We start from the raw sequence: 27293 nt of genomic DNA, 5'->3' as shown, positions 1-27293 counted from the left end.
CCCCCATAACAGTTTACAATTGTATACTGTACATCTGAGAGCTCTACTTGGTAGTGTTCAACCAGTCTTTCAACATATCAAGGCGATTTAAAAGACTATTAAAAAAAAAGACATTATAAACAATAAAAACCTCCCATCTGCAAACACTGACAGTTAAAATATGATGACAGAATATTTACTGAAACTGTTACAAAAAAGGCCAGTATAAACATTTATAGCCTTCTCTGGAGGAATGTACAAAATATTGACATGTTTGTCCCTTATAAATATACATCAGTACCATTGCAAGTTCATAAACTGGCTAAAAATATCAGATAACACTGCAATTGTTTTTAAGTCTCTTTTTGTCAACAATTATTTATAAAAAGCTACGTCATTTATACAGTTTACATCTTGAAGTCAGAGAGGATTCAAACTAAACCTTTATTCAAAATCATATACATAAAAAAAATGTCATGAGGTCCTTTAAAATGTTTCCTAGTGTGTATTTCCTCAGTGTTCCTGTCGTGGAAAACATCTGTGTATGGTTGAGTTCAAGATTCACAGGAAGATTGGTGTAAACATGAGCACTCGAGTGCTAAAGTTCATCACGTCCAGTGCCTGCTAAAATACAGATGACATTCATGAGCTGTGATTTAATCACAAGACTTACTAGAAAAGAAATATAGGCATTTTAGTGATGACTAAGTCTTACCTGTGTGCTGTGGTGATGATGGTGATGATGATAGTCTACCCTCAGTAATTTCCTCCTTCTGCTCCTTCACCCGTGTGAGAAACTGCTTTATCTCATTGTCGTACTTGGACCATTCTGGAACAATCCTCACCGCTGCACTTAACTTGGGCTCTTTGGTCTTTGGGTTATTGCACTGCAATAAATCAACACAAAGACAACAGTCAATTGTGGTGGCAAAACATTTCCTTCAACCTTTTCCATCAGTGCTTTGAATGGCCTTATTTAATTTCTTGAGCACTTCGAGTGAACCCTGCCAATGCTGTTCATCTATAATAGAGCTTGATATCAACACTTTCATGACTTCTGAGTCACAAAACACATTTTTACAACATAACGCCACTTTCATTGTGCCGCTAGCACAGAAAGTTCAGAAAAGTTATATTCACATTCTCATCTTCACATATGAGAATAGGCGGCAAAACAAAAAGCATACCACAAATGAGCTCAAACTGGTTAATAGTTTAGACTCAACTTTCAACTGTAACTTTCACTGTTTAAACAAAAAATATTAACGTTTTAACATTGATAAGAAATGTTTCTCAAGCATCAAAATACACATATTAGAATGATTTCTGATTCTAACAGAAAAGAGGTTTTTAAATTGTAATATTTCACACTATTACTGTTTTTGCTGTATTTTGATCAAATATAGAGACTTAAAATTAAATTTCAAACTTCTGAACAGCAGTGTATATTAAGAATAAATTAGCATTCACACACCACATTACATCATTATATCATAGAATCATCAGATTTATATAATAAAATGGTGCACAGTAAAGTAGCAGCAACTGCGTCAGTCCCCAACGACAATCTTTATTGCATCTGTATATGTATATATATATATAGATAGATAGATAGATAGAACTTTTTTTCAGACTGTAGCACCTAGACAATTGCTCCCCTATATTATGTTTGAGTAAAACAATGAAAAACCCCACACAACACTGGAGTAAGACTTTCACAAGTAAATTTAGTATACATTAATGAGGCGAGAGTGCTGGATGGAATGCAGAGGTCAGCACTCTTCTGAGTCCAGCCTGTGCTGTGAGCTGCAGCCCTCACTGCCGTCTCTAATGAGACGTTTCCCTCTCCACCTCCCAGGAGCAGCCGGCAGGGAGGAAGAGGGTGTGAATGAGACTACTATTTTTGTCGCTCTATGTATGTGCATTATTCATAGTGTGAATGAAGAAATCTGGTTATGATCAGACTACAGGCATTTCAAGCTGATTTGACCTCACATATCGTCTACTCAAGGTGCTCTTTTGTGAAATGCAACATATTGGTGCAGTTATAATCATTGCCAAATACATTATGTGGTTTTATGCTGGAGGATATAAAATATCTAAAATCTAATATTTATCAGTAACACTGCAATAAGGTTTCGTTAATTAACTAAACTAACTGCATCCGTTAAACTACTAGTGAATAATACTTCTACAGCATTTAATAATCTTAGTTCATGTTAATTTGTTTTATATGTTTGCTAATGCATTAACTAATTTTAACAAATGAGAAGTTATTGTAAAACTCAACTTTTTAATCTGTCACATCTTTAGTCAAGGTAAGGTCACATTTACTGTTGTTTGACAAAATTTCACCAGTGACACCTGGTCATTTCAATAGGAATCTGTGATCTGGAATTTAACACAAAGTTTTTCAATGCAGATTTTGCTTGTGTTTAGGTTGGTCACAAATTTACAAAATGACCAACAGAAAGCTGCTTAGGCTGAAAGTGAATTTTTTTGCTCACGAAATTTCCCTGAAATGCCTTTAATGTGAGCACAAACCGTCACTCTTCTGGTATCCTTTTACATACCATGCTATGGTTTCTTTTTTTACTGCCTGTTTTACCGTTTACAGTGTGGTGTAAATGCATACTGACCAGATCTATGGTCTTGGCTGCAGCTTTGGAACGGTCATCACACCAGGTCTCACACCACAGCCACTCCTGAGGTAAGGACTTGATGGCTACTTGATGGATCATGTTGTTGGGAAGGTCCTGTTAGCATCAAACCCCATAGAGAATATTCAGAACACATGAAAGTCCTCCTCTGATGGTGAACGTGTGATGTCAAGCACATACCTGGTCCAGGTTGGACAGACTGTTGGGATCTTGGCTTAAGGCTTGGTACTGGCCTCTGAGCCGATCTCCAGCTGCGATCTTTCGGAATTTTTTTAGGTCCACTACATATAATGCACTGGAGAAAGAGGGCCGCATTTATTCAATGTTACACATATCATCAACAGAATCCTCTCAAAACATTTTAAAACGTTATAGCAATCTATAATCCAGTGGTTCTCAATTCCAATCCTGGCGATCCTCCTATCTGCATATTTTGCATGTCTTTTTTATTTAACACACCTGATTCAGATAACCAGCTCGTTAGAAAAGAGATCCAGGCATGAACTGTGTTCAGATTTACATGGTCCCTACACAGTGTTCATTGCTCCCTACTCCCTGAGCATGGAAAATGAAGTTTGAAGTTTATGAAGTTTACTTCACTTTAAAACATTAATTCATGGATTTTCCCTGCACCACAGCCTGCAGCGTTTTCACACACAGATGAAACTTACCAGAGAAGTGTGAAGTGTGACATAATATACCTCTGTAAATAAATACAAATACAACATATAGGCTCCCTTCGAACTGGAATATCTTGTGAACTCCACTTCGCAGGGCACTTAGTCGAATAAAACAAATGTCTGAAGTGATAAGAAATAAATAAATAATGTGCAGAGTGGTGGGTCGTGAGGACTGGAATTGAAAATCACTGCTAAAATCTATCATATGGTTAAGATATCAAACTGTTAAGTGACATTCTACATTAATCTGATTTGTCGTGATCTAACCTGATGTGGTATTTCCTTTGTCCAAGATGAGAAGCCCAGTAGCCAGTCTTCCAAAAACGGTAGCCTTCCATCTCTTTTCGGCTGTCACAGAACGGTGTGTACCCATAGGGGGCGCCCTCTAGATCCAGATCTCTCAGCTCCTTTATATCTGCCCTGACAATCTAAATATGAAGTATTCAGGGTTATGTTTTGCAATTAGAAGATATCACTATTTGTTAATGTGCTAACAGGATGAATTGCTGGAGAAGTGCCTGTGAAATCTCTTGGCTGCTATTAATAAAAAAAATGCCAAGCTGTAAGACGTGTATTGTTAAATCAGCTTCAAAGGTTGGGAATGGATGCATATCAACATGGAAAAACATAAGCACACTATTTTTTAGTTTGACTATTTTTTTTAATTCTGAGATGCCACCCACTGAATTCAACATGCACTGAGCTCATGTTTTTGCTAAATGCACAGTTTCACATACTATTTTTACAAATATGCTAGTATTCTATATAGAACCACAGTTTTTCTCATGCGTAAGGTCACCTGATCAGCATCTACAAAGATGATCTTGTCCACAGCCAGGGGGAAAAGCACATCCAGGAAAAGGATCTTATATCCCCAGATGATGCGCTGCTTTTCTGTCTGCTGATGAAGCCAGCGGGGCCACTTATACTGGACCAGCTCATACTGGAAACCATAAGCCTTCGCCATGTGAGAGATGGTGTCCTGTACACACACAAATATAAAGGGATAAACTACAGTATACAGTATATCTATTAACACATTCATGGATCATTTTCCCCTCATTTTCATTTCTATGATTATTGAAAAAAGCATTAATTTAATCCTTAATGCTGGAGCATGCATTGCATAGCACGACTTCTGTTCTGCTCATGGTTTAATGTTTGAAAATGAAATTAAGGCAGACATAAATGTACAAGTATTGCAATTTTACAGTTGTACTATAAAAAAAAAAAATTAAATTATTTTTCTTAAATATATTTTTATTTTATTTTATTTCTACAGTGAAATATTACAGTAGTAATATTTCTTTTTTATTTTTGTAAATTTATAACTGTTATTTTATAATCAAGTTTTATCAGAAAGCTAGCAATTAGATTTTTTACACAAATTGTGCAGCCACTATATTAAGGGGTGTATAATTAAAACTGAATTCAGACATTACTCTGAGAGCAAAGCATCACAAAAAAAAAACCTTACATATCTTATAAAAAGGAAAACAAATTAAATATATAAAAAATCTGTTGCCAAAAAAATTTGTGACTTTCAAAAATAACCTCACACAGTCAAACTGTAAATCATAATTTCAGCCAGCTCTTGCTATGTTTGTGTACGATAGCAATCAATATCAAAATGATTCCAATCTTACCTTGAATGAGGGGGAGAGGTAGTTTTTGAGGAACCAGAACTTGACAGGGGTTTTGGTGTGTTGAAGGACAGAGAGCATCATTATTCTGTAGGAGGAAAAAAAGGAAGTAGAAATACAGGAGTTGAAGATGACACTGACATGGCCGCGTTCATACAAGTGGTGGTCTTACCTCAGGAAGCGCTCATATAAATGTCCAGAGGCCACTGAGAAAATGTTGAGAACGTCTTTCTTCTTGTCATCCTCATCCACACTTGGGCCACCGGCAAAGCTGCAAGACACCCAAAAACACACACTTCTGTCAAAAAACTCAGCACAGCAACAGGGACATCTGTTAGAAAAGGATTAAGCGGACTATTTGTTGATCATGAAAACTGAATTTTCAGCAGCCATTACTCCAGTCTTCGTGTCACATAAAGTTAAAAACAGTTTGCTGCTTAATATTTTTTGTGGAAACTGTGAAACACTTTTTTTTTTAGGATTCTTTTAAATAGTTCAAAAGAACATTTATTTGCAATGTATATAAACATTATGCATGTCTTTACTGTTACTGTCACCAATTTAATGCAAATTTAGTTCATTCACAATCGTTGAATAAAAGTTTTATTTTTTTTTATAACCCCAAGCTTTTCACTAAAGTTAAAAAAAACACAAACAAGATAAAGTCGCTGTTGACTGACAAACATTTAAGCTCAATATAATGTATGAAGCTAATTAAATTAGGTAACAAAATATAAAACTGTAAATGATGGTAGACCTTTTCTTAGCAACAACTTTTGTTAGTTCAGCATACTAGGTTTTGAGACAGCACAATTTCATATAATGTTGACAAAAAAAATACCGCTTTCACAGTCTGCAGATCTATTAAATGACTGACAGTATGTTTATATTCTGAGGAGGTTCAGAGATTCCTGAAGATCTCAACCTCCATCTCCATCATTACCACACAACAAAACCATGTGCCTTCTGTAGCTTTCCACAACCACCCTAGCCAAGATCTCACCTACTGCTGCCTCTGCAAAGATATTCACATTAGAGCATTTTTTTAAATAGTAAGCTTCACATCTTTGTAACATTTCTGTCTTCTGTTTCCAAGCAACATACTTCTCAAAAAAAAAAAAAAAAAAAAAAAGGCGAGATGAGGTTTGTTTAATAATGTGGACGAAGGTGATGTAACACCACTGAGAGAAGGTGGAATTTCGAAACAACCTGGCAAACTATTTCTACATGTGGAGAACAATATGTGTAAAAATCAAGCTGAGAGGAAACGCAATTAAAAAGATAGATCACAGCTTACTAACTGAAATTCTGCTGTGTCTTTACTGACGCAAGAAAAAGAAAGAGAAAAAAGTAGAGCTCAAGATCCCTACCTTTTCTCCAAAGAGCTCCACACACTTCTCAAAGACAGCAAAGAGCAAAGGAGACAGATCATAAAATGTAATAAACAGAGCTGTTAAATAAGATGCAAACCCACTGCATTTTTATATGCAAAATTAAAATATACACTACTGTTCAAAAGTCTGGGATCAAAACTTTTATACATAAAGGACACATTAAATTGATCAAAAGTGACATTTATATACTGTTAGAAAAGATTTCTATTCTTTTGAACTTTCTATTCATCAAAGAATCCTGAAAATGTATCACAGTTTTCACAAAGATCATGTGACAATGAAGCCTAGTATAAGGGTTGCTGAAAATTTAGATTTGCTATGACAGGAATAAATTACATTTTACATATTAAAACAGAAAACAGTTATATTTCACAACATTACAGTTTTTACTTTGTTTTGAACAAATAAATGCCGCTTAGATGATTATAAGAGGTTTCTTACAAAAACGTGTAATAATTTTAGAACCTTCTAGCTTTTGAAAGGTAGTGGGTGTATTTATATAAAGACAAACACAGTCATAGACAGGATTAACCAGGATCTGCAGATCTTTTTATCACACTGGTAATAGAGATTTTTACAGAACTTGATGAATGAGTTCATTATCAAACTACCCAAACATGTATTAAAAAAAAGATCAAATACAAAAGGTATTTGTAGAACTTTGTAAATTATGTACTTTCACATTCTGTAGAAATCTGTAGCCACAGATTCTTTGCTAACCCAGCCACACGCAAAGATCTTGCAGTCTGTTATTCTGTGCCTGTGATATTTTTGTGATTATTTAGAAATATTGTGTTGTTCCCCTCTAGCTTTTTAAGAAGTGATCTAAGATGTGATTAGTGCTTCAATAATCAGACTCACCTGGTTATGGAATCCCACAGGCCTTTGGATTCTGTTCCTTCACTTAGAAGATCCTCATTGAGTTTGTCAGGCTTTTTCTGGACCTAATATTTGAACAGATGTAATTTTTTCATTGGTCCCATCAGCAGCTTACAAAGTCTGTAAATGCTTGTCAATAGATTGTGAATGCTACAGTAACATTACAAACGTACTCTAACTTTGATGATCTTGCTGTGGAAGCTGTTGAGCACCACAATGACATCACCAGCATCAAGAGGAGAGTCCGTACCATCATGCCTAAAACATACACAACACAAATAAACTATATCTGCACTTCCTGAAGGAAATACCAGTGCTCACAATTCAGCAAACAAAACGTTACAGACCTGTAACTAAATACACAAGGCTTACATTATCTACAAATGTCTGAAAGGTGTCTATAGGTTTTGGAGTTTATTTAGAGATGAATTAATTTGCATTAAAATTAAGAAGATAAACAATAACAACAAAAAAAGGCAGAACAAGAAGAGGAAGAACAACAACAAAAACAACAAAACAGACAAAAACAAGATAAACAGATGAACAAGAAATTTAACAATAACAAAAGAAACAGAAAAATAACAATAAGGACAAGATAAACAGAAGAAAAACAAAAACAAGATGAAGAGATAAAAAAGAACATCAACCGGACAAGACATGATCACAAGATAAACGGAAGAACAACAAAAACAACAACAACAACACAGAGGAGAAGAAAACAACGAACAAAACAAAGATGACAACAAAGAACAAGGACAAAAGAACAAAGATGAAGATGAAAAACAAGAAAAAGAAGACAGGAAGACAAAGGATGAGGAAAAGAAGAAAGACAAAAATGAAGGACAAGAACAAGAGGGACAAAAAGACGAACAAGAAAAAAGTAATGAAGAAGAAGATGAACAACTAGCAAAGGACAACACTTGAGGAATATCAAAAGTGCTGCCTTATAATCGCGGTAATTATTTTGATTCCTCAACAATGACTGATTGATTATTCTGAGCATTCCTTTTGTCAAGTTGCTCATGTCTCAGAAAGAAGTTGTGATGACATGAAAAGCATGATAAATGCCCAGCGGTACAGGACACAGAGTGCCGTTAGCTTCAGCATCCTAAATGAAACCCTGGATCCATTAGACTCCACTTCCTCAGAACAGGATATCAGTGAATTACACACTGACAGAACATTACCTTTCCATTCATTTAGCAGTTAGCAGTGTGTGTAGCTGAGAGACACTTTCTTTCTCTCTCACACACTCTCTCTCTGCTGGTTTTGTGTTGTGGCAGACCTCAGACTGTATGAATAATCACACTAACACTGTGAAAAATGACACTGTGCTCTAACTTTAACCTCCATAAAAGGGGAACAAGTTTTACTGTCTTCCATAATTCTTGAAGAAACCACAAGTGTGTTTCCTTAAAGAACTGCTAAAACATGCACAATCAGAAAAAGGAATGAAAACTGATGACAAGCATTTTGGAGAGTTTGATATGGACCATTAGTTTGAGTGTGGCGGTTTCTTTTTGTCCTTTATTTTGAAAGGTATCTGTATTCCTGGTACAGCATATCGCTAGCAGACCCAAGATGACAGCTTTGACTCCCAGCGAATGCATGCACTGGTAAAATCCATACCTTTAAAGGATTTTAAATCATTGTGGCAACTATACACTACTGTTCAGAAGTTTGGGGTCAGCAAGATTTATTTATTTTAAAATATATTACTTTATTCACAAATAAATCATTAAATTTACAACAACATATACAACAAAAAAAAAGATTTCCATTTCAAATAAATTCTGTTCTTTTGAACTGTATATTCATCAAAGAATCTTGAAAAAAATAAAGATCATCCAGACTGCAAATCAATGCAAAAGTAAATTTATTCCAGCTTTTAGAGTGATCTCTGAAAACCAAAAATGATCAAAATGATCATATGACAATGAAGTTTGGAGAATTGGCTGCTAAAAATTCAGCTTTGCCATGACAGGAATTAATTACAAAATTAATATATATACACATACATATATACTACTGTTAGACATTTATTACAAATTAAAATAACTTGTGGTTACTGTATTTTTGTTCAAATAAATACAGTATCTCTATGCACAAAATACATGTTCCTAAAAAAAAAAAAATATAATAATAATAATAAAAAAAAATCGTACTGACTATCAAACTTCTGACCAGTAGTATAGAAATGTAAACCAGTGATGAGAAACCACTCACGCTTGTATCTGATAGAGGTCCTCTGAGCGGCCCTCACGCAGCCTCAGGATCCAGGCGCCGGGGTTGGCCTTCAACTGGAAATAACCCTGTACAATGCAGTAGGTTAGCTTTTGCTTTTGTGCTCCACAGAAGAAAGTCACACAGGTTTGGAACAACATGAAGGTAAGTAAATGATGAGAGAATTCTCATTTCGGGTCCATGTAACTCTTATCAAACTAGGAAAATTCCTATTATAATAAATATGTATTTGGAAAATGCCAAGAAGAGGGAAAAAACTCACTAGGTTAGCCATGACAATGGTGTCATGCATGAGAGGTTCCTGTCTCATGCCCAGTGTAAACTGAAGTCCTCTGGGAGGCTGACCTGTGGACAGGTCAAAACAGTGGCCCTCCAACAGCAGATACTCAAGCTCATACTCCGCATTGACTACACCGCTGATCTGACAATAACGTAGAAGATGACACATTTATCCATTCAAATCCAATCCTTGAGATTCTGGCTGACCAGGACAAATCAACTAGTTACAAGTAAAGTTGGTCACACTTAAGTTTAAGGACCAATTCTGACTATTGCTTACTAGCATGCAAATTACTAGCATATTGGCTATTTATTAGTACTTATAAAGCACATTTTAACGCCTTATTCTGCATGACCATATTTTAGACAAATTATTAATGAACAATACATAAAATTAACAACTACCTTAAATAACTTAATAATAATCAAAATATTAGTTAAACTAAACAAAAACCCTTCAGGTTCAATAATTGTGAGAATTGGTCCCCAAACTGACCCTAAAGTTTATTAGTGAAACATGAACCAGATCATGAACCATGTATCATAAAAATGTATACATTTTAAAGCACTATTGCAGCAATTGGTCATGTGTGCAATTCATACCTCTTGTAGGTGGATGTTATCTAGATCATACGGGCTCCTGACCGCCTCAACCATCCAGCTCTCTGGGGTGATCATATTAAGCGTGAGCAGAGGGGATTCTGGGATTTCAGTGAAGCGGGCCACAGGTCCGGGGGAAAGGGAGTTGTTGCCAAAGAACGAAACATCCCGCTCCAAAACATACTGATAAAAGCTGCCAGAAAGACAAAGGAACAGTATATGACATCAGTGTAATAAACTAAACTGCTAGTCTGTTATAATTTGGGAACAGCTAGAAATCCCATGACAAAATATTTTCACTATACTTCTAATCCTGACTTTAACTTTTTTTGAGGAATAAACCAAGTATGGTTAGCTATTTTTTACGGTTTAAAAATGTATATTTATTACAGATTTTTTCTGGAAAACGTTTTACATAATATTTAAGAAAGAGAATATTAACAAAAACAACAGAACAAGGGCTATACATATACATGAGGCAAGTACAGGTTAAAAAATTCACAGCCATAAATTATTGTTCACATTACAGTACTCAAACAGTTTCTTCAAATATTAACTTTTTTTTTTTTCCTGCAGCAACAACAATTTCTCTCATTGTTTCACATCAATTTCTATGAAATGCAGGGTGTCTTAAATCAGTGCAGATGTTTCTCACCACATATGTTTATACCTCAACTAAAGGATAGTTCACAGAAAACATCAAATTCAGAGATTGGTGGCTATCAAGCTTCAAAAAGGGAGCTTCTAACCTGGTGCATCAGACCTTATAGGTAATTTGCAGATTTTAAAAAAGTGATTTTTCCACCATTCTGCATACTGACTTCCCATGAACATTTTTAAACTCTGAACATTGTTAAAAAAAAACAAAAAACAAGGTGATATCTACAGAACAGCACCAGCTGCTGTATGAGTGTGTACGCATGCATGTCCCCCGACACTCTCAGAGCTTAAGTTTAATTAAGCTTTTGCTCTCACCTCTTCAGGGGCATCTCGGACAGCTTGGCTCGACAGTTCATGAACACCTGCACTTTCATATTGACCACTTGACCAAGCACCTGCAGCACACACAGAGGAGATGGCCTGGTTATTACCCACTCACACACTCACAAACAACAGGATTCGGGAGGGAAGGCTCCACAGGACCACATACAGATGAGCCAATTGCTTTCATTTTAAGTTCTTCATGACTTTATAGGACATTGTACTACATTTATTTAAAAATAAAAAAACTCTTTAAGGACCTGCAGACCATAAAACGAGTAAGAAGTTGGATATTAAGAATGATGTTAATATGTTGGACTGAGGGTTTACTTGAAGAGATTTCCAAAGCTCAAAGACTACAGCATACAATAGCGCTAACAACATCATGAGTTTGATTTAAGGAATGAATAAACTGATATATACTTGAATGCAATGCAAGTTGTTTTGCATAAAAGCATTTGCCAAATATATTAATACAAATGTAAAATGTAAAGAGATGAATCCATCTGAAAATGGGCGGGGCTTAGGAACTTAATTGGCTTAGGTCAATTTATAAATAATGTTTTTTTTATTTTATAGCAATTGCATGGGTGGATTTACGTTTGCAAGTCAGGTACTAATCATTGGAATCAACTGATTTCAACAATCAATAATCAAAAAACACATTGTGATATGAAAACATCTTAATGTAAGTTAATGGATCAGCTTTCTGATCCATGAAGTAGCACTATTTTTCTTCATAGGACATGAGACTAAAATAAGACTACTTTTCTTATTAGCTAGAAACACTCGCTGTGCAACTGATGTTGGTGTAGATACAGGAAGCCCCTGCAATGTCAAACTGATTATATTAAAAGAGTAGACACATTGTCTCTCAGCTGAATCACAGCAAAAGCAAGGCCTGAAGGAGATGACCAAAGTTGTACGTACAACTAATAAAGGAGCCAACTTCTGTGCATCTCTGGTGAGAGGATCCACGATGGCAACCACATCATAGAACACCTCATCTTCCCGCTGTGCCAGCTGAAGAACGCTGTTAAAAGACACATCTGGTCAGCTCGATACACTGGCAGTAAAAGTTTTGCGTTCATGAGAAAAACTGAAATAGAGGCTTTTAAGTAACTGAAAATGCAAATGGACTACTTCAGAGTCACAAGTAGCTGTGAATATGCACAAATGATGAGAGGAGCTGATCATAGCCATTGAAACCCGGTTGGGTGGCAGGGGTTTATGTTTGGATATGCAGCTGACTTACACTTTCATTGAGTGAGCTGTCTGACCAATTTGGACAGACAGCTAGTGATTTAGTTTCAGACCCATTCATGAACAGGTTAGAGTTATTCATTGAATAGAACCGACTCAAGGAATGATACATTCACATAGCAGACATCATCATCACTGAGACACCACTGAGACATTTTCTATGGTTTGTGGTCATAAAAGCAGAGAGCCGGTCTGGTGAAAAGTATTTATTATCTTTTTAAAATACAGACACTTTACAAAAAAAAATAAAAAATAAAACCTGTGTTTGTCCTTCAGCAATTTGACGTCTTTTCTGGCCTCTCCTTTAGGCGACGAAGTGAGGAGAGCGTCTACTTTCATGATTAAATCATTGGCCCTGTGAACAGTAATAGCAGGTTTCAGTTTTCCTCTCACAAACAAATAATTTTACATCTATGCTCATATCGGCTTGGGGTGACAAGCAAAAACAAAGCATACTTTTGGGCATTCAAGTTCATCTGCTTGATCTTGGATTTAATCTTTTCTGCTGAAGTGCGAAGTGTGATCTTCTCTAGCAGATGGAAATCTTCCACACTGAACTCTTCTTCTTCATCCAAAAGGCTCAGGATCTAGTGAAGACATTAACCCCACTGTCATCAACCATCAGCACCATGGGTCTAAGGTGTCAACACGTGTGCTTACCACTGTATTTGCACGTGTTTTTTTTTTTACCCTGAATGTTTTTTTTTTTTTTTTAATACAGAATATGAACCAGTTTTGCATCTTTTTGTTTACATTTGTCTAGCGGACCATGTCATTTGCAGAGCAACACTGTTACTTTACCCTTTTACGGTTTAGAGCCAATTAGACTGCAGCTAAAAGAAATGAATTACCAATACCTCTTATGCATCAAAAGTGAATATAAATAAATATATTTCAATATAACAATCTTATATTTTTGCAATAATATATTATTTTAGATAAATGTACTGTATATAATCAATATCAAAATATGGGCAAAATAATAGACATTTCTTATGCAGTCACAATGATTTTGTAACTGATATAAAAACATATATACTGTAAAATAATATATATAGAATAATAAAGGTTATATAAATATATCAAAAATGTTTAAATATATTTTAGCCCCATTTTAAAATATATATTAATTATCTTATAAAACCAAAGAAATTACCAAATTAAGCAACCATAGCTTTTTTAAGATGAAAATATATTCTGGGGATCACTTTGGTGTGTTGGAGAATGATGGGACATGTCACTGCTGTTTCAGGCTGTAGCCCATTTTGTGCTTGTCTGTCAACAAAGACTCTGCTGAAAAAGCACAGCGTTATGACAGTTTGGCGGTTCCATATGACCTGTGACCCCTGCAGCACAGGATGCTGAGTGGACGCTGGAGAATTAATGCCAGACTTCATCTCACCTCTTCTCTCCTCAAGGTTAGGACAGGCCAAGAAAACCACTTAATACTGAGTCAACAAAATGAGCGTCCCATCTGAGGGACCAACTGGTGAGACCTTAAGAGTACACAGACTATTTATCACCCAGATCAGCAGTCCGTACAGTAATTAGGTTATAAATGATTTCATAACTCCCATGGAGATTTTCTGTAGTTGTCTAAAGGAGGAGGGGTTGTTTGTGAATCTCACCCTGCCGTTGCTGACCACAGCTCTCTGTCCGGCTTTCAGCTTCAGAACTTCCTTACAGTACTTCTGCTGGCTGTGCAGGAAGTCCACCTCCATCGTGTTGAACTTCTTCTCAAAGGCATCATGGTCCATACCCTACAGGAGACCAAACACATATTTAACACTTAAATACCTGAAAAATGTGACATAAACATTAGTAATGGGAAGAAAAAATCTGCAGCTATTACTCCAGTCTTTGAAGTCACATGATCTTTCAGAAATCATTGTAAACATGTATGTATGTATGTATGTATGTATGTATGTATGTATGTATGTATGTATGCAGATGCATGTATATATATATATATATATATATATATATATATATATATATATATATATATTTGAACCAAGTCTATCTTTACTGCTACTGAAAGAAGAATTAATTCTCGGAATAATAATTTTTCTGAATAAATTTCTTAATTCACATTATAGATATAGGGGGTGAAATCTTGTGTGACCTCAGGTTTGGACCCATTTGAACCAAGTCTAGTAAAAATGTGGAAAGAACAAATCGATCAGCTCATTAATTTGTTTTTCGATTACACTGCAATGAGGAAATAGTCAATCAATGAGTTATTGACAATTAAAGGGACGTATTTGTGCAAGTGCAGTCATTAGAGTATTTGGGGAGAAGTATTAAATTGGCTAGACCTATGAAAAATGTGTCGCCATTGGTGACCGTGTAGCGCTAATCAATCATTAAACAGTTTCATTTATCAGACATGTAATGAAAAAATGGCTTCAGTGCTGAAAACAAATCTCGGGTGTATTAGTGGAGTATGAGTCAGATTATTAGTGTTTCCAGCATTTGGCCCTTATGAAAAGGAACAAAAAGCTAATGTCAGCACAACACCTCTTCCCTGCCATTCAATAATCGAGCCATTACAGGTCCCAGACACGAGCTCTCAGGGAACCAAGAATCTCTCTCTCCAACCATTTCCAACTAATAAAACTCAGGAATGCTGGGTTGGATGGAACACTGTCTCTTATCTTATATGTTATGATGGAAATAAATAGAAGGAGCAGGACAATGAAATAACAAGAGGACAGTAAGAACCAAAAGAAGCTCTCCATGTGTCTTACAGACCAATCAGTCTTTCTTAAAGTTGCAATACTCTGTCAGTAAACCCTAGATTCCAATTGCGGTTGTACGAGGTACAGGGCAGCCATTCCCAGAAATGTGTTTGTCTGTAAGTAAATTACATGTGGTTGAGTGGTTTTGAAGGCACACCATGGAAAAGAAGAGAGTCATTTTATGGTGATGACAGGAGGAAACTATAAAAGTTGTATTTGATGTTGTGCTTTGGAAGACACAAGCCTTCTAGATGTTAGCGGGCAGACTGCAAGTGGGAGAACACAAGCTACTATATTTTAAGAAAACACATTAAAAGCAACCAATACGCCATAAAAAGCTACCTTTTCAAAATAAATATCCATCTTTTATTCAAGGTGGTGATGTCTACATTTACCTGTGGTACTTGTTATGATGTAGAACTGTAATATCGAATAGATTTGTAATACGTTTATTAGCTTTTCCCAAAGTCCAGAAGTTTAATATCAGCGCATCCCTAATCATAGTTGTATAAAATGTTCTTGCTCAAAAATCTTGAGACTTTTCAGGCAAGAAAAGAACAGGTGTGTTAAAATTAATCCAAGTCAAAATGCTCTACACATAACTCCACATTACCCAGACACAGTATTTCACACTCCACTGACCTGTTTAAGTAAGTGCTTAATCTTGGTGCCTTGTTTGAGGAGCTCAACATTTTCTTCTTTGAGGAGTTTTAGGGTGAAGTCGAGTGTGTTCTTGCTGCTTTGGGTAAGGAGAGAAGCCCAGATGGCTCGGTACAGACTGCTGTTGTCCTCCGTGGGCTTTCCACTGGGATTATTGATCACCCCGACACGACAGCTGGAGCTGCTGGATTTCTGCAAACAAACACTGTGGATCAGAGACGCTCTCAGAAATTAGACCACAAAAAACAGTAACATTACCTATGTGATTATGAATGTCTTAAATTATTTGGGTCAGAATGCAACACTGATCATCATATAGAGATTTTGGGAGAAAGAATTGTGATATTAGTAATGTTACTTGTATGTGAAACAGCTATTCATAAAAAAAAAAAAAAAAAAAAAAAAAAACAAGAACAGATTTGTGAAATCACTAAAACACTTATTGGTTAAACTAGATCAATATCTGGGTTTTGTTGCAATAATATTACGATTTTAAATATTCAAAACTGTGATTACATGTTTAATCTGCATTGTACTTTGTATATATATTAACTGGATCATTAGCTTTGGATTTTGTTCATTAACCAACACCAGAAGAATGATTTCAAAGATTAATTACTTTCAGATTAATTACTAAGATGCACGTGTGCCTTAGCTCTCTGAAGATGGGATTCCTGTGGATACAACTAATTGGAAATAAAAACTGCAGTACTTTACCATATGTTTCAAGGCATTCTGGAGCAACTGCCTTCCAGGGGGCTGTTCAATATCTGCTACAATCCACACGGTCCCTCCATACAACACCTCCTCTTCTACAGCAGAAGTAAAAAAAAAAAAAAAAAAAAAAAAAAAAAAAAAAAAAAAAAAGAATAATGCTTTTTACAAAAACACAGTTTGGATAGGTTTTGAGCTAAGACGTCTACATTTAATGGGTGTTAAATTATTGAAAGTAACACTATTAAACCAACAATGTAATGTTAATTATGATGCTATACTAGCAGTACATTATCAAACACTTCATCGAAGGCAGCTACTAAAAAACATAAAATATAAACCCCCCACAAAATATATATATGAAAAAGACATGCCTCACCATCTCTAATGAAATACTTCATTCTCTTGGAGACAACTGCTGTTTTGTCTCTGGAGTCCAAGTATGAAAACACAGTTGTGTCATCCCAGTCATCAGCAACTATTTGTTCAATTAGAACAGAAATTATTAAGGCAGTTAATAAGGAACATACTGTAGTAAAGAATATTGATGATAGTGACACGACGAAATTATTGTTATGGAGATTGCGGAGATCGTGTGATTGTTACAGTGACAATGATATGGTGAGATGACAGATTGATATTGGCACTGGTTCGGGTCAGGTGGGGTCATTAAAGGGCTACCTGGTGAGGAAGTGAAATCCAGATATCGCCTCTCAGAGCTCAGAATGAGAGGGTTGATACGGGGGACTACATTGGCCTGCTCCATTAGGAAGTCCACCACATCGACACTTTCAGTGATCTGACCCTGGATATGACAGGAAAAGCCTTAAAATTTGCTAACCAACCAGATTAAAGGATTACACTCAACACATCACGTCAGGAGGACCATTGTACCAGATGAATGTGTGATAAAAACCAATGAACCAATAAATGAAAAACAGTAAGAGATATGAAGACAAATATAAGGTACCATACCATAAAGGCAGCTCTCTGGAAGAAGTTGGTAGTTTCCATGATTTTCTGCAGAAGAACCGTCTCTAGTTCTTCTGGGTCCATCTCCTCACTACTGAGTGGAACTCCATTGAACAGACCTATTGGTAAAGCACCTAAACCACTCTTTCTGTAAAACCCTCGTCCGGCCTGAAAAAACACATCATATTGAACATTCATAAAGGCACTGACATCTGTTTCCAAATTAAATCTTATGTCCATGTTTGCATAGGAATGTCCAACAAGCAGTGGTTTTTATTTACCAATGCTATGAAATACATCTGTGATTTGCTATTTTTTAATTTGTATTTCAATTATAAACATGCAATGTGTACTGCAAAATATTATGTATATAAATCTCTGCACATTAAACTTAAAGACGAAAAGTACATATAGCCTTTTTTTTTTGTTATGGAGCACATAACACTGTGTAGCATTACCTTTCTGTTGTCATCATAGCTTGAGTCCACTCCAAGAATTCTGGCAGCATTTGCTTTTGGAAATTTCTTTTTCAGATATGCAGTTACTGTATCCACAGAGAGAGTCTCCCCAACTTCTACCCTGTTAAATATCTGCATGGCACAAAAAAAGAAAGAAAATCTCACTAGAATTAAACGGCCAAATTAGTACATTAGTATCTGGGTATCCCTCCTTGAACAACAACAACAACAACAAAAAAATTGTGTACATTATAACTGAAAATATCTGTTGTAGTACACAATATGAACCAAGCTTTCAAATATCACACTTAATGTGAAGGAGAACCCTAAAGTAACATTAAAGTCATTTTGATTTAAAAAAGAGTCACAGCAAACACAAAGACACTCACTGACACCATGGACGTGAAAGCCTGTGCTTCGTCATACTCCTCTGAGATGTAGTTTAACAGTCGAAAGAGAGCAACTCCTGCATCCAAATATCCATCCACTTTATCATCTGCACTGACAACCAGGACAAACCCAATCCTAAGAGACACGGAAACATAAATGCATATCAAATCTGGCATTAAATCTCACCAACAATGAAATGATCAACAAATAAATCTGAACAGAACCGAAGGGCTCATGATAATATGATGAGGTTAGTTTGTTGAATGTTAAAAAATGCATAAAATTAGTCGCTTATTCCACAGTTACTTACCAAACAGATAATAATGTACTTATTGATTTGAGTTGAAATATTGATTTGAGTTGAAATTATACATAAGAAGTAAGAAAACATTAAGTGTAATAAAACTTGAAAAGTTATGTAAGGAATTTACTGTGACAATATCCATTATACCTTTTAGAAGTGAAAAAATGTTAAGGCTCAAGTAAAATGTATTAAATTCTACTGTGGAGTGCACATACCTGAGAGGAATGTTATGTTTGTAAAAAAGTTCGGCTAATTTCACCAGCTCAATGCTCTCCTCTTGTACTGGGTCAAGAAACAGAACCTGCAAACAACAAAGAAAACCATTTTTCATTCTTTCACAAATTAGAATAAGAATGAACAAATTCACACAAAATAGGCGCAGCAGTGCTAAAAAAGGAGGACATCAGGGGATAAACATCCCTGCATACAACAACCTGCACACACAGCTAGATTTCAGCTTAGACTATAATCAACTCACAGGCAAGTTGACTCACCAGGTTATAGAAGTTACGGCGTATTTGTCGAATAACTCCAGGAAAGGTTGCTCTGAGGAGCTCCTGGAGACTTGAGGGCCAATGACGATACATGGAGTCCTTCTCAATATCATTAACCCACTAAAAACCAGACAGCAACAGACATGTGTTGAATTGTGAAAGCCTTTATGTGAACAGTGAACAAACATTCTTTTCTGCAGCTTGGGTTCCAGAAGTATTTTTTACATTTAATTTCAACATTAGCCAAAATGAGATAAAATGAAATAAAATAAAATAAATCATGTCATTTGATTCACATTTGAAACTGAGCATCCAAGAAGCTCATGGCAGGTAAGCCTTACAAGTTTCTCTATGTAGACTTGGAATAGCAATTTACATCCAGAACTTAAATTTTGAGCTCTACAACCACACTTAACTAATTAGCATCTTACCATAATGGATGTGTGGCGAATGTCCAAAGCGTAGCCGTCCTCTAAAGTGGTTGATGATGGTAAATGCAGGAACTTACTAATGCTGCTTCCTCTGATGCCAAGGTTATGAAGACCTTGGAGAATCTTAGCCTCGGTTCTGAGAATGTCCAGGATGCTACAGAGCAGTGGAGAATGAACAAATGTACAATATGTGATTAACACATATAAAACACGTTGAGAAACGTTAGTGTTGCCAATTACACATGTCATTTTTAAACACCCGGCAGAAACCAGTTGGTAGGAGGATCTTGTGCTTGGATGATACCTGAAAGGGTTATGAAGGTCCAGGTCAACGTGTATTCCATTAATGAACAGACCGGCATCTCCAGGATGGATCCCCATCGACTCACTCAACCTCTGAAAAGTAAAGACCCCGTCGGCTACACCATCACTTTATGAACTTCACATCATTCAGTATGGACTTGATTTGCTGAAACATGATTTTTTTTTTTTTTTATATAAATATAGGATTCATCATCTGAGACTCTCAAGACACTCCATACCCGTTCAACTGAGTACAGGCAAGTTTCATTTTTCTAAAAATAAATCAGAAAAATCCAGGCCCACATGGCTGTACTTAAAACTATTTTTATAGTGCTCATCAGAAAAGTTGTTGATAAAACCTTACCTTTTGATTTTCTTCTATTTCCTTCTTCATGTCTTGGTTTACGGCCACTCTTGTCAGTGATCTGTGGGGACAGTAAAACATGTACAGTCAGTACTAGCTCTCGCCAACATCCCAGAACAGTCATAAAAACTAATTTTAATCTCAGAAAACCTGTTCCCTCTTAGACGCCATATCGGCTATGCTGACAAACTGTAAACCACAGTACTTCTGACTCAGCATATTCTGAACACTGCACATAAAGCTGTCTTGAGCAGCAGTGGAGGAAAGTCACACATTAAAAATGACCTAGACATAATGCATATGCATGCATGCATAGTGGAATGTTTTACAACAATAACTGGTACCGATATTCCTGTTCACAAGTCTCTTTGACATAAATTATTTTCTTTTAATTACTGGACTTGATAAGGATATCTTTCCTTTCATCTTTTTGTGTTCTGATTGAGAGAACTGTAACAAAGGCGATGATTTCTGTCTAGGATTCTCTCAGAGAAACCAAGACTGAATTTCAGACTTTTTACCTGGCTCTGCTGGGGAAATTTTGGCTAAGGTCTTGCATCAGTTTGAGAGAATCAAACTTTGACACAGTCATGATCAGAGATGCCGCCTGGAAACTGAGGTCTATTGGGAAGACAGAGAAGGCATTTTAAAATCTTTTTAAAAGAGCTAATAATCTGTCAAAAATGCCTGAAATGAAATATTTAGTTAAAACTATTCATAATTCAAATAGAAGTCTAAAATTATGAATTAAACGAATGGTTGACTTCAGCATTGTCATGATTTACTTACACACACAAGCTAAATTTTAAGAATCTAAGGTTGTTCTCTTCTATGTGATTACACTGAATGGGGGACAGGAGCTTTCAGGCTTCCTGATGCAAAGGCATCATAAAAATATCAAAAGGATTCCATATGACTATTTTAAACCATACAACAGTTTTTTTTTGACAAACATATAGAAATTTAAGTCATATACAGTATACAGAAAATGTGGACATCTGCCCTAGCTCTCCTTAATGCATTCATGTTAAAAGCAACAATTACTGATTTGTGAATGAATCTGGATGACTAAGCTTCCTTATTATAATAATTACAATAATTAGGATACATTGTTATGGTATGAAAAACGGTGACTCCATTTTTTTTCCCGTGTTCCAAGAAAGAACATCATACAGGTTTGGAACGACATCAGGAAAAGTACAATGTTTTAATTTTTGGGTGAGGCAATTAAGAAATGTCTTTTTGATGAGTGAAAATATTATTATGACTGTGGTTGCCATATAGCTTGATTTTTAAACTAGTCTTAAGAGTCTGGATGGAAGGTTAAAAATTCCACATTGAAGTTATTACCACATTCAATTCCACAAAGTTATAACAAAATCAAATGACTGTTTCAATAACCATCATGATAACCATCATGAGAGCCCTTCACGTCAAGTAAAATAAATTGCTTCATTTATCTATCAGCACAAAACTAAAACGGCTCTTATTTATCCAGGTCTCACAGTGTAAAATTGAACTTGGCTGTGAACATGAGCATCTGTTCAGAAGTCTGAACAGGAATAGGACAGATCACTGCAGCAAGCAAAGGGTACAAACTGCAACCTTTCCACTGCTTCCCAATCCATCAAGTGGACAGTTCCCTCCAGGAACCATGAGGATCGGTTTAATCTCACTGGGTGATGCAGCACCGAATCCAGAACACTGTAAGAGAGGACCATCAATAACAGCAGCCTGCCCACCTTGGAGCTCCCACACTTTGAGAGGAGTCATGTCATTGGTGCTCTCCAGTAGATGCTTCCTCAGCTCTCCAAGTTCCTCCTGAAGCTCTGGGTGAGACTTTCTGGAGGTGAAAAAGGACACAATGAGACACTGTTTCACATACAGTAATGTGCAAAAGACAACATTCATTTTGATTTACTGTATGGATAGATATAAACTGTTTAAGAAAGAAAAAAAAACAGAGTGCTTACTTTAATTTCCCAAACAGAAACCCCTGGACTTCATCATTTTCATCCACATTATCAGTGGTGACTGATTTGGATTCTGTAAACAGATTCAGGCCACATTAGTTTTAATTTATTTGTTTCATTAACATTAGCTACATCTGTTTACAGTCAACCCCCACCCAAAAAAAAAATAAAAAATAGTTTCTCTACTACTAATTCTGTAGTTTAACTACTTTGAAACTTCACTACCATTCAAAAGTCTGGGGTTGGAACAATTTTTTATTGTATTTAAAAGATGTCTTACTAAGGTTAATTTATTTGATCAATAATTTTTTAAATAATCAATGTTAACAGCTGTGCTGTTTAAAGTTGTGAAAACTGATCCATCGAGTGAATTTTTTTTTTTTTTTTAGGATTCTTTGATGAATAGAAAGTTCAAAAGAACAGCATTTACTGTATATGAAATACAAATATTTTGTAACAATGGAGAAGTCTTTACAGTCACTTTTGATTATTTTAATGTGTCCTTGCTGAATAAAACTATATTGATTTCTTCCAAAAAATCTTACTGATCTTAAACATTTGAAGGCTAGTGTAGTTTGGCAAGCTATTCATAATTTAAAGCATATTTCCTAACACTGACTATTACAATAAAACTCTTTTTGAGTACCATCATTTATTTCTTTTACACTTCTGTTACACAAAAGGCAATCTGACATTGTATGATACCTTTAACTTGTGTGTCATCAACAGCTTTGTACTCAGTGCTTTTAATTGCCAGTTCAACACCATATCCAGACAGCAGCATCTTTTCATTTTTCTGCTCCTGTGGTAAGAAATCAATACGTAGGGCAACAAATATTTACTATATGGAACAGACTTGAATAAATTCTTAAACTATATTAAACATTAAATTGTGATGAAATTACACGGCTAATACTCACAGACACAAAGTGTCGTAGCACATAGATGAGTTTGCCATCCTGTGCACGCTCTGACAGAACCTTATGAAAAGTGTTGAACTCCTTGGTGCCGATTTCAGCATAAAGAACAGCTACAGGCAGGTCTGTTCCATTGACTCCGGGGTACTGGTGGTCAGACTTGTATAGGTAAGGTCTTGGCCTGCACAGGACACAAAAAAATAAAATGTTATAAGAAACCAATTGATTTAGACACAAAACCATGTATGGACAAAAATGACCTCCAGATATCTTTGAATACAATATACTGTTGGTTACTGTTACCTGCCTGCTGCAGTCTTCAATAGCTTCTTCATATCCTTGGTGCTGCAGGCATTCTGACCGTGAACAACCACAAAGGCAGCACAGCCATCAGGAGGAGGTTCATCTCTTGCTATCTACAGAACGAGATGAAACAGTTAACAATAGTGTCTTTGAGGTAAACCACATAGTAACATTCATTTCAAATAGACCAAAATTTTTAAAAGCTTCAGATTATATGTATATATTTTACATATGTTATTGATGGTATACACTAGGAAAACCAGAAGTGTCAAGCATTTGTTTTTGTATGAATCATTATTATGATATACAGAAAAGTACTCACTTGTTGGAAAGCATGCACAGCCGGTGAGTAAGCCCTGAGAGACAAAGACAGCTTCAGCAGGTTGACTTGAAGATCTGTCAAAAACTGTCCAGCCTTCTTGATGATCAGGTTATAATACGACCGGACGGATTCTAAAGACAGGGAAGTAAACATCTGTATCTGTATATTTTCCAATACATATGTAGTTTAACAAAACACAGTCTTACATTCCATGAATTAGGAATCATAACAGAGAAAATGAAATGTCAGCCTTCACCTCCATTTTTGTAAACAGTTAACTCCTTCACAGTATCGACAAACTTCCAGAACTTCTCTTCATCATCCTCTCTGATGAACTCACTGTGGAAAAATTGACAAGATTTACAAAACAATAGATACATAAGACAAACATAAACCAGTAATGCATACACAAAGTAAAAAAAAATCTGCAGGCTGTTATTTATTTGACCAAAATAAGAGGGATCTTACAAAATGCATGTTATTTTTATTTAGTACCTGAATAAGATATTTTACACAAAAGATGTTTACATCTAGTCCACAAGAGAAAATAATAGTTGAATTTTTAAAAATGACCCCATTCAAAAGTTTACATACGCTTGATTCTTAATGCTGTGTTATTACCTGGATGATCCACAGCTGTTTTTCTTTTTTTTTTTTAGTTGTTCATAAATCCCTTCCAGAATCTTTTGCATATTTGAACCCTTTCCAGCAATGACTGTATGATTTTGAGATCCATCTTTTTAAAATGAGGACAACTGTGGGACTCATGCAACTATTACAAAAGGTTCAAAATGCTCACTGATGCTTCAGAAGGACACATGATGTGTTTGAACCTTTTGTAATAGTTGCGTATGAGTCCCTCACTAGTCCTCAGATGGATCTCAAAAACATAAGTCATTGTTGGAAAGGGTTCAAATACTGTTCAAATGCTGCAAAACCAAAGAATATGTGGGACCTGAAGGATTTCTCTGAAGAACAGCAGTCGGTTTAAGAATCAAACGTATGTAAACTTTTGAATGGGGTCGTTTTTATATATATTATATATTCAACTATTATTTTCTCTTGAGGACTATATGACGACTTCAAATGCAAAAACCTCACAGTGCCATCTGAAATTTTCTTCTAAAATGAGCATTTTTATCAGGCTTCTGTGGTTGGGTTCAGTAATTTCACTTTATTGGCAATGAATAGGTAATTTATGTTGCCATTAAAGTGAAATAACTGAACATAAACACAGGAGCCTGATAAAAATGCTCATTTTAGAAGAAAATCGCAGACAGCACTTAGAGGCTTTTGCATTTGAAATCTTCATATGTAAACCTCTTCTATGTGAGGTCAGCACTAAATAAAAAAACACATGCATTTTGTATGATCCCTCTTATTTTTGTAAAATAATTCACATTTTGCAGATAATTAAATATTTAATAATAATTTAGATATTTAAATACGAAGGGTAGCCAGTGAAATACTGAACTACAGGAGAATAATAATGACTCCACCTTGTTTCCAGCAGGAGAGGGGTCATGGACCATTTGGCCTGAAGACTGGCGACGACTCCTTTAGATGCTGAGTGCACATGCTGGACCCTCAGCAAGACCAGCACAAGAAAGATCAGCCTCATGATCAGACGCTACTAAAAGAACATAAAGATAACACTATTATAATTTTTTAAAAATTTAAGAAATATTTAGGAACAACTGAATATTGTTGATCATTTGCATACTTTTATAAAATGGCTAGAAATGGCAAAAAAACACTTTAATGTTTTCATACATCAAAGAATGTTGTCATAAAACCTCCTATTAATTGCTTTTTGCTTCAGAATTGTAATAATGTGTAAACTATGTAATGTGTAATTGTTATAACGTGTAAACACAGTTTACATGCAGATAGGATGTTGAAGCTGGCCTTTTTTTTCTTGGGATAGTATTTTATGTTGCACACAAAAATATTATTTTTAAATCACTGTCAATAAACAGCAGGTTCCCATTGTAACAACTTATCTCATATGCTGAGACAATACACTCCCTATTATAGGTTCAATGTTTGTTAAGTTAAATTAAATATATCTTATTCCAGGACAATAACGTGGCAATATAGACAATAAAATGTCTTCCATAGAAAAGTAGATGACTTCCATACACCTGAGCAAAAGCTGGGAAATGTTAATTCTTTTTTCATTGAAGTTATTGCGAAGTATAGATAAAGAAGGTAAGGCAAGATTAAACTGTCCAGTAAAAGGCCACGTAGCTAACGTTACAATGTAGTCGACTAGCTACTACATCATTGTTACATTTTTCATTCTTTTGAGCATCACTGTCAGTTTCATACACTTTATGCAAATCAAAGGAACAGACTATGATTGTGATTGGTCATTCTAATGAATGAATAAACAGGCTAATAAGATGGGAAAAGGGATAAAAGACGTGTAGTACAAACTGTTCAACCCCTATTAGCCTTTCTTTCAGGAGCAACAACAACATATTATTCAGAAGAATTAAACCGCTACCTGACCGTGTGATAAAGACTATGAATAGGTTTTAAAAACACACCTAAATCATCGGACGCTGAGCCGCTGTATTACCCGGTTTCACAGGACGCCGCCATTAAGGGGTCCTGCATCTTTATCCCTATTCCACACTCGGGAAAACGATACATTGTTTCCGCTTTGGTAAAAAGCGTCAACATTTTAGTGACTTGTAGGCCGAGTATTTGAAATAAAGTTTAGCTTATTAATGACAGAGAAATATCTTACAGCATTAGCATATTTCAGAAGTTGTACGCAGGAGTACGTTGTTCAGGCATTTTCACGGACAACTAATGTAACTGAAGCTGTAGGAAAGCACCGCATGTGGAGTTCATGTTGATGATATGAATACACAGCGGGTTTTCCCAGTTTGATTAATTTAATATAAAATATTGATATAAAATAAAAAATTTTGTAGCTACAAAATACATCCCATTCATTTCTGTTAAAACAAATCACACATTCGGCTCTTATTTTCATATTGGCTAGCCTAGCTGTTTTGTAAGTAGGAGCAATTAAGGGGAAAAAAAATAATACACATTAATATGTTTATATGATTCATTTTATTTGTTTTGTACAATATACAATTTGGGGTTGCTGATAAAAGTGAAATAGACATGTAGGCTATATATATATATATATATATATATATATATATATATATATATATGCTATGTGTAGGCTACATAATTGAATTAATGGGTTTATTTAATATTGTTAACATTTATATTGAAGAGACTGTGACTGATATTTTAGATTAACATAATAGATGTAGCTGTATTTTTATGCTGCTATGCTGTTCAGAAAGTGTGATTTTA

General features: G+C 35.5%; 1 protein-coding gene across 4 annotated transcripts; it reads right to left on the bottom strand.

Moving 5' to 3' along the window:
- Positions 1 to 414: 414 nt before the first annotated feature.
- LOC109045481 (UDP-glucose:glycoprotein glucosyltransferase 2-like) lies at positions 415 to 26632 on the bottom strand. 4 transcript variants are annotated; one of them, XM_042763791.1, is made up of 41 exons: positions 26501 to 26632; positions 25448 to 25581; positions 24205 to 24287; positions 23949 to 24079; positions 23627 to 23739; positions 23327 to 23504; positions 23112 to 23208; positions 22407 to 22479; positions 22176 to 22276; positions 20955 to 21054; positions 20434 to 20494; positions 20071 to 20162; positions 19767 to 19920; positions 19336 to 19455; positions 19057 to 19142; positions 18537 to 18672; positions 18148 to 18279; positions 17693 to 17857; positions 17399 to 17522; positions 17097 to 17195; positions 16721 to 16815; positions 15986 to 16195; positions 14231 to 14362; positions 13059 to 13189; positions 12862 to 12957; positions 12270 to 12372; positions 11334 to 11413; positions 10362 to 10551; positions 9742 to 9900; positions 9462 to 9547; positions 7409 to 7493; positions 7218 to 7300; positions 6333 to 6356; positions 5135 to 5233; positions 4966 to 5050; positions 4119 to 4301; positions 3587 to 3747; positions 2820 to 2934; positions 2619 to 2735; positions 695 to 866; positions 415 to 603 (listed from the first exon to the last, which is right to left on the bottom strand). In XM_042763791.1, the coding sequence occupies exons 2-41, from the start codon at positions 25567 to 25569 to the stop codon at positions 578 to 580; spliced, it is 4599 nt and encodes a 1532-aa protein (XP_042619725.1). In that variant the 5' UTR covers positions 25570 to 25581; positions 26501 to 26632; the 3' UTR covers positions 415 to 577. The 4 variants fall into 4 exon arrangements, with proteins under 4 accessions (XP_042619725.1, XP_042619727.1, XP_042619726.1 ...); XM_042763793.1 differs by having other exon boundaries at positions 415 to 600; XM_042763792.1 differs by having other exon boundaries at positions 25448 to 25578; positions 26501 to 26573.
- Between the last annotated feature and the right edge of the window lie 661 nt (positions 26633 to 27293).

The sequence above is a fragment of the Cyprinus carpio genome, chromosome A9 (assembly GCF_018340385.1).
Source record: "Cyprinus carpio isolate SPL01 chromosome A9, ASM1834038v1, whole genome shotgun sequence".
Taxonomy (NCBI): domain Eukaryota; kingdom Metazoa; phylum Chordata; class Actinopteri; order Cypriniformes; family Cyprinidae; genus Cyprinus; species Cyprinus carpio.
This window is presented reverse-complemented; position numbering and strand designations above follow the sequence as displayed.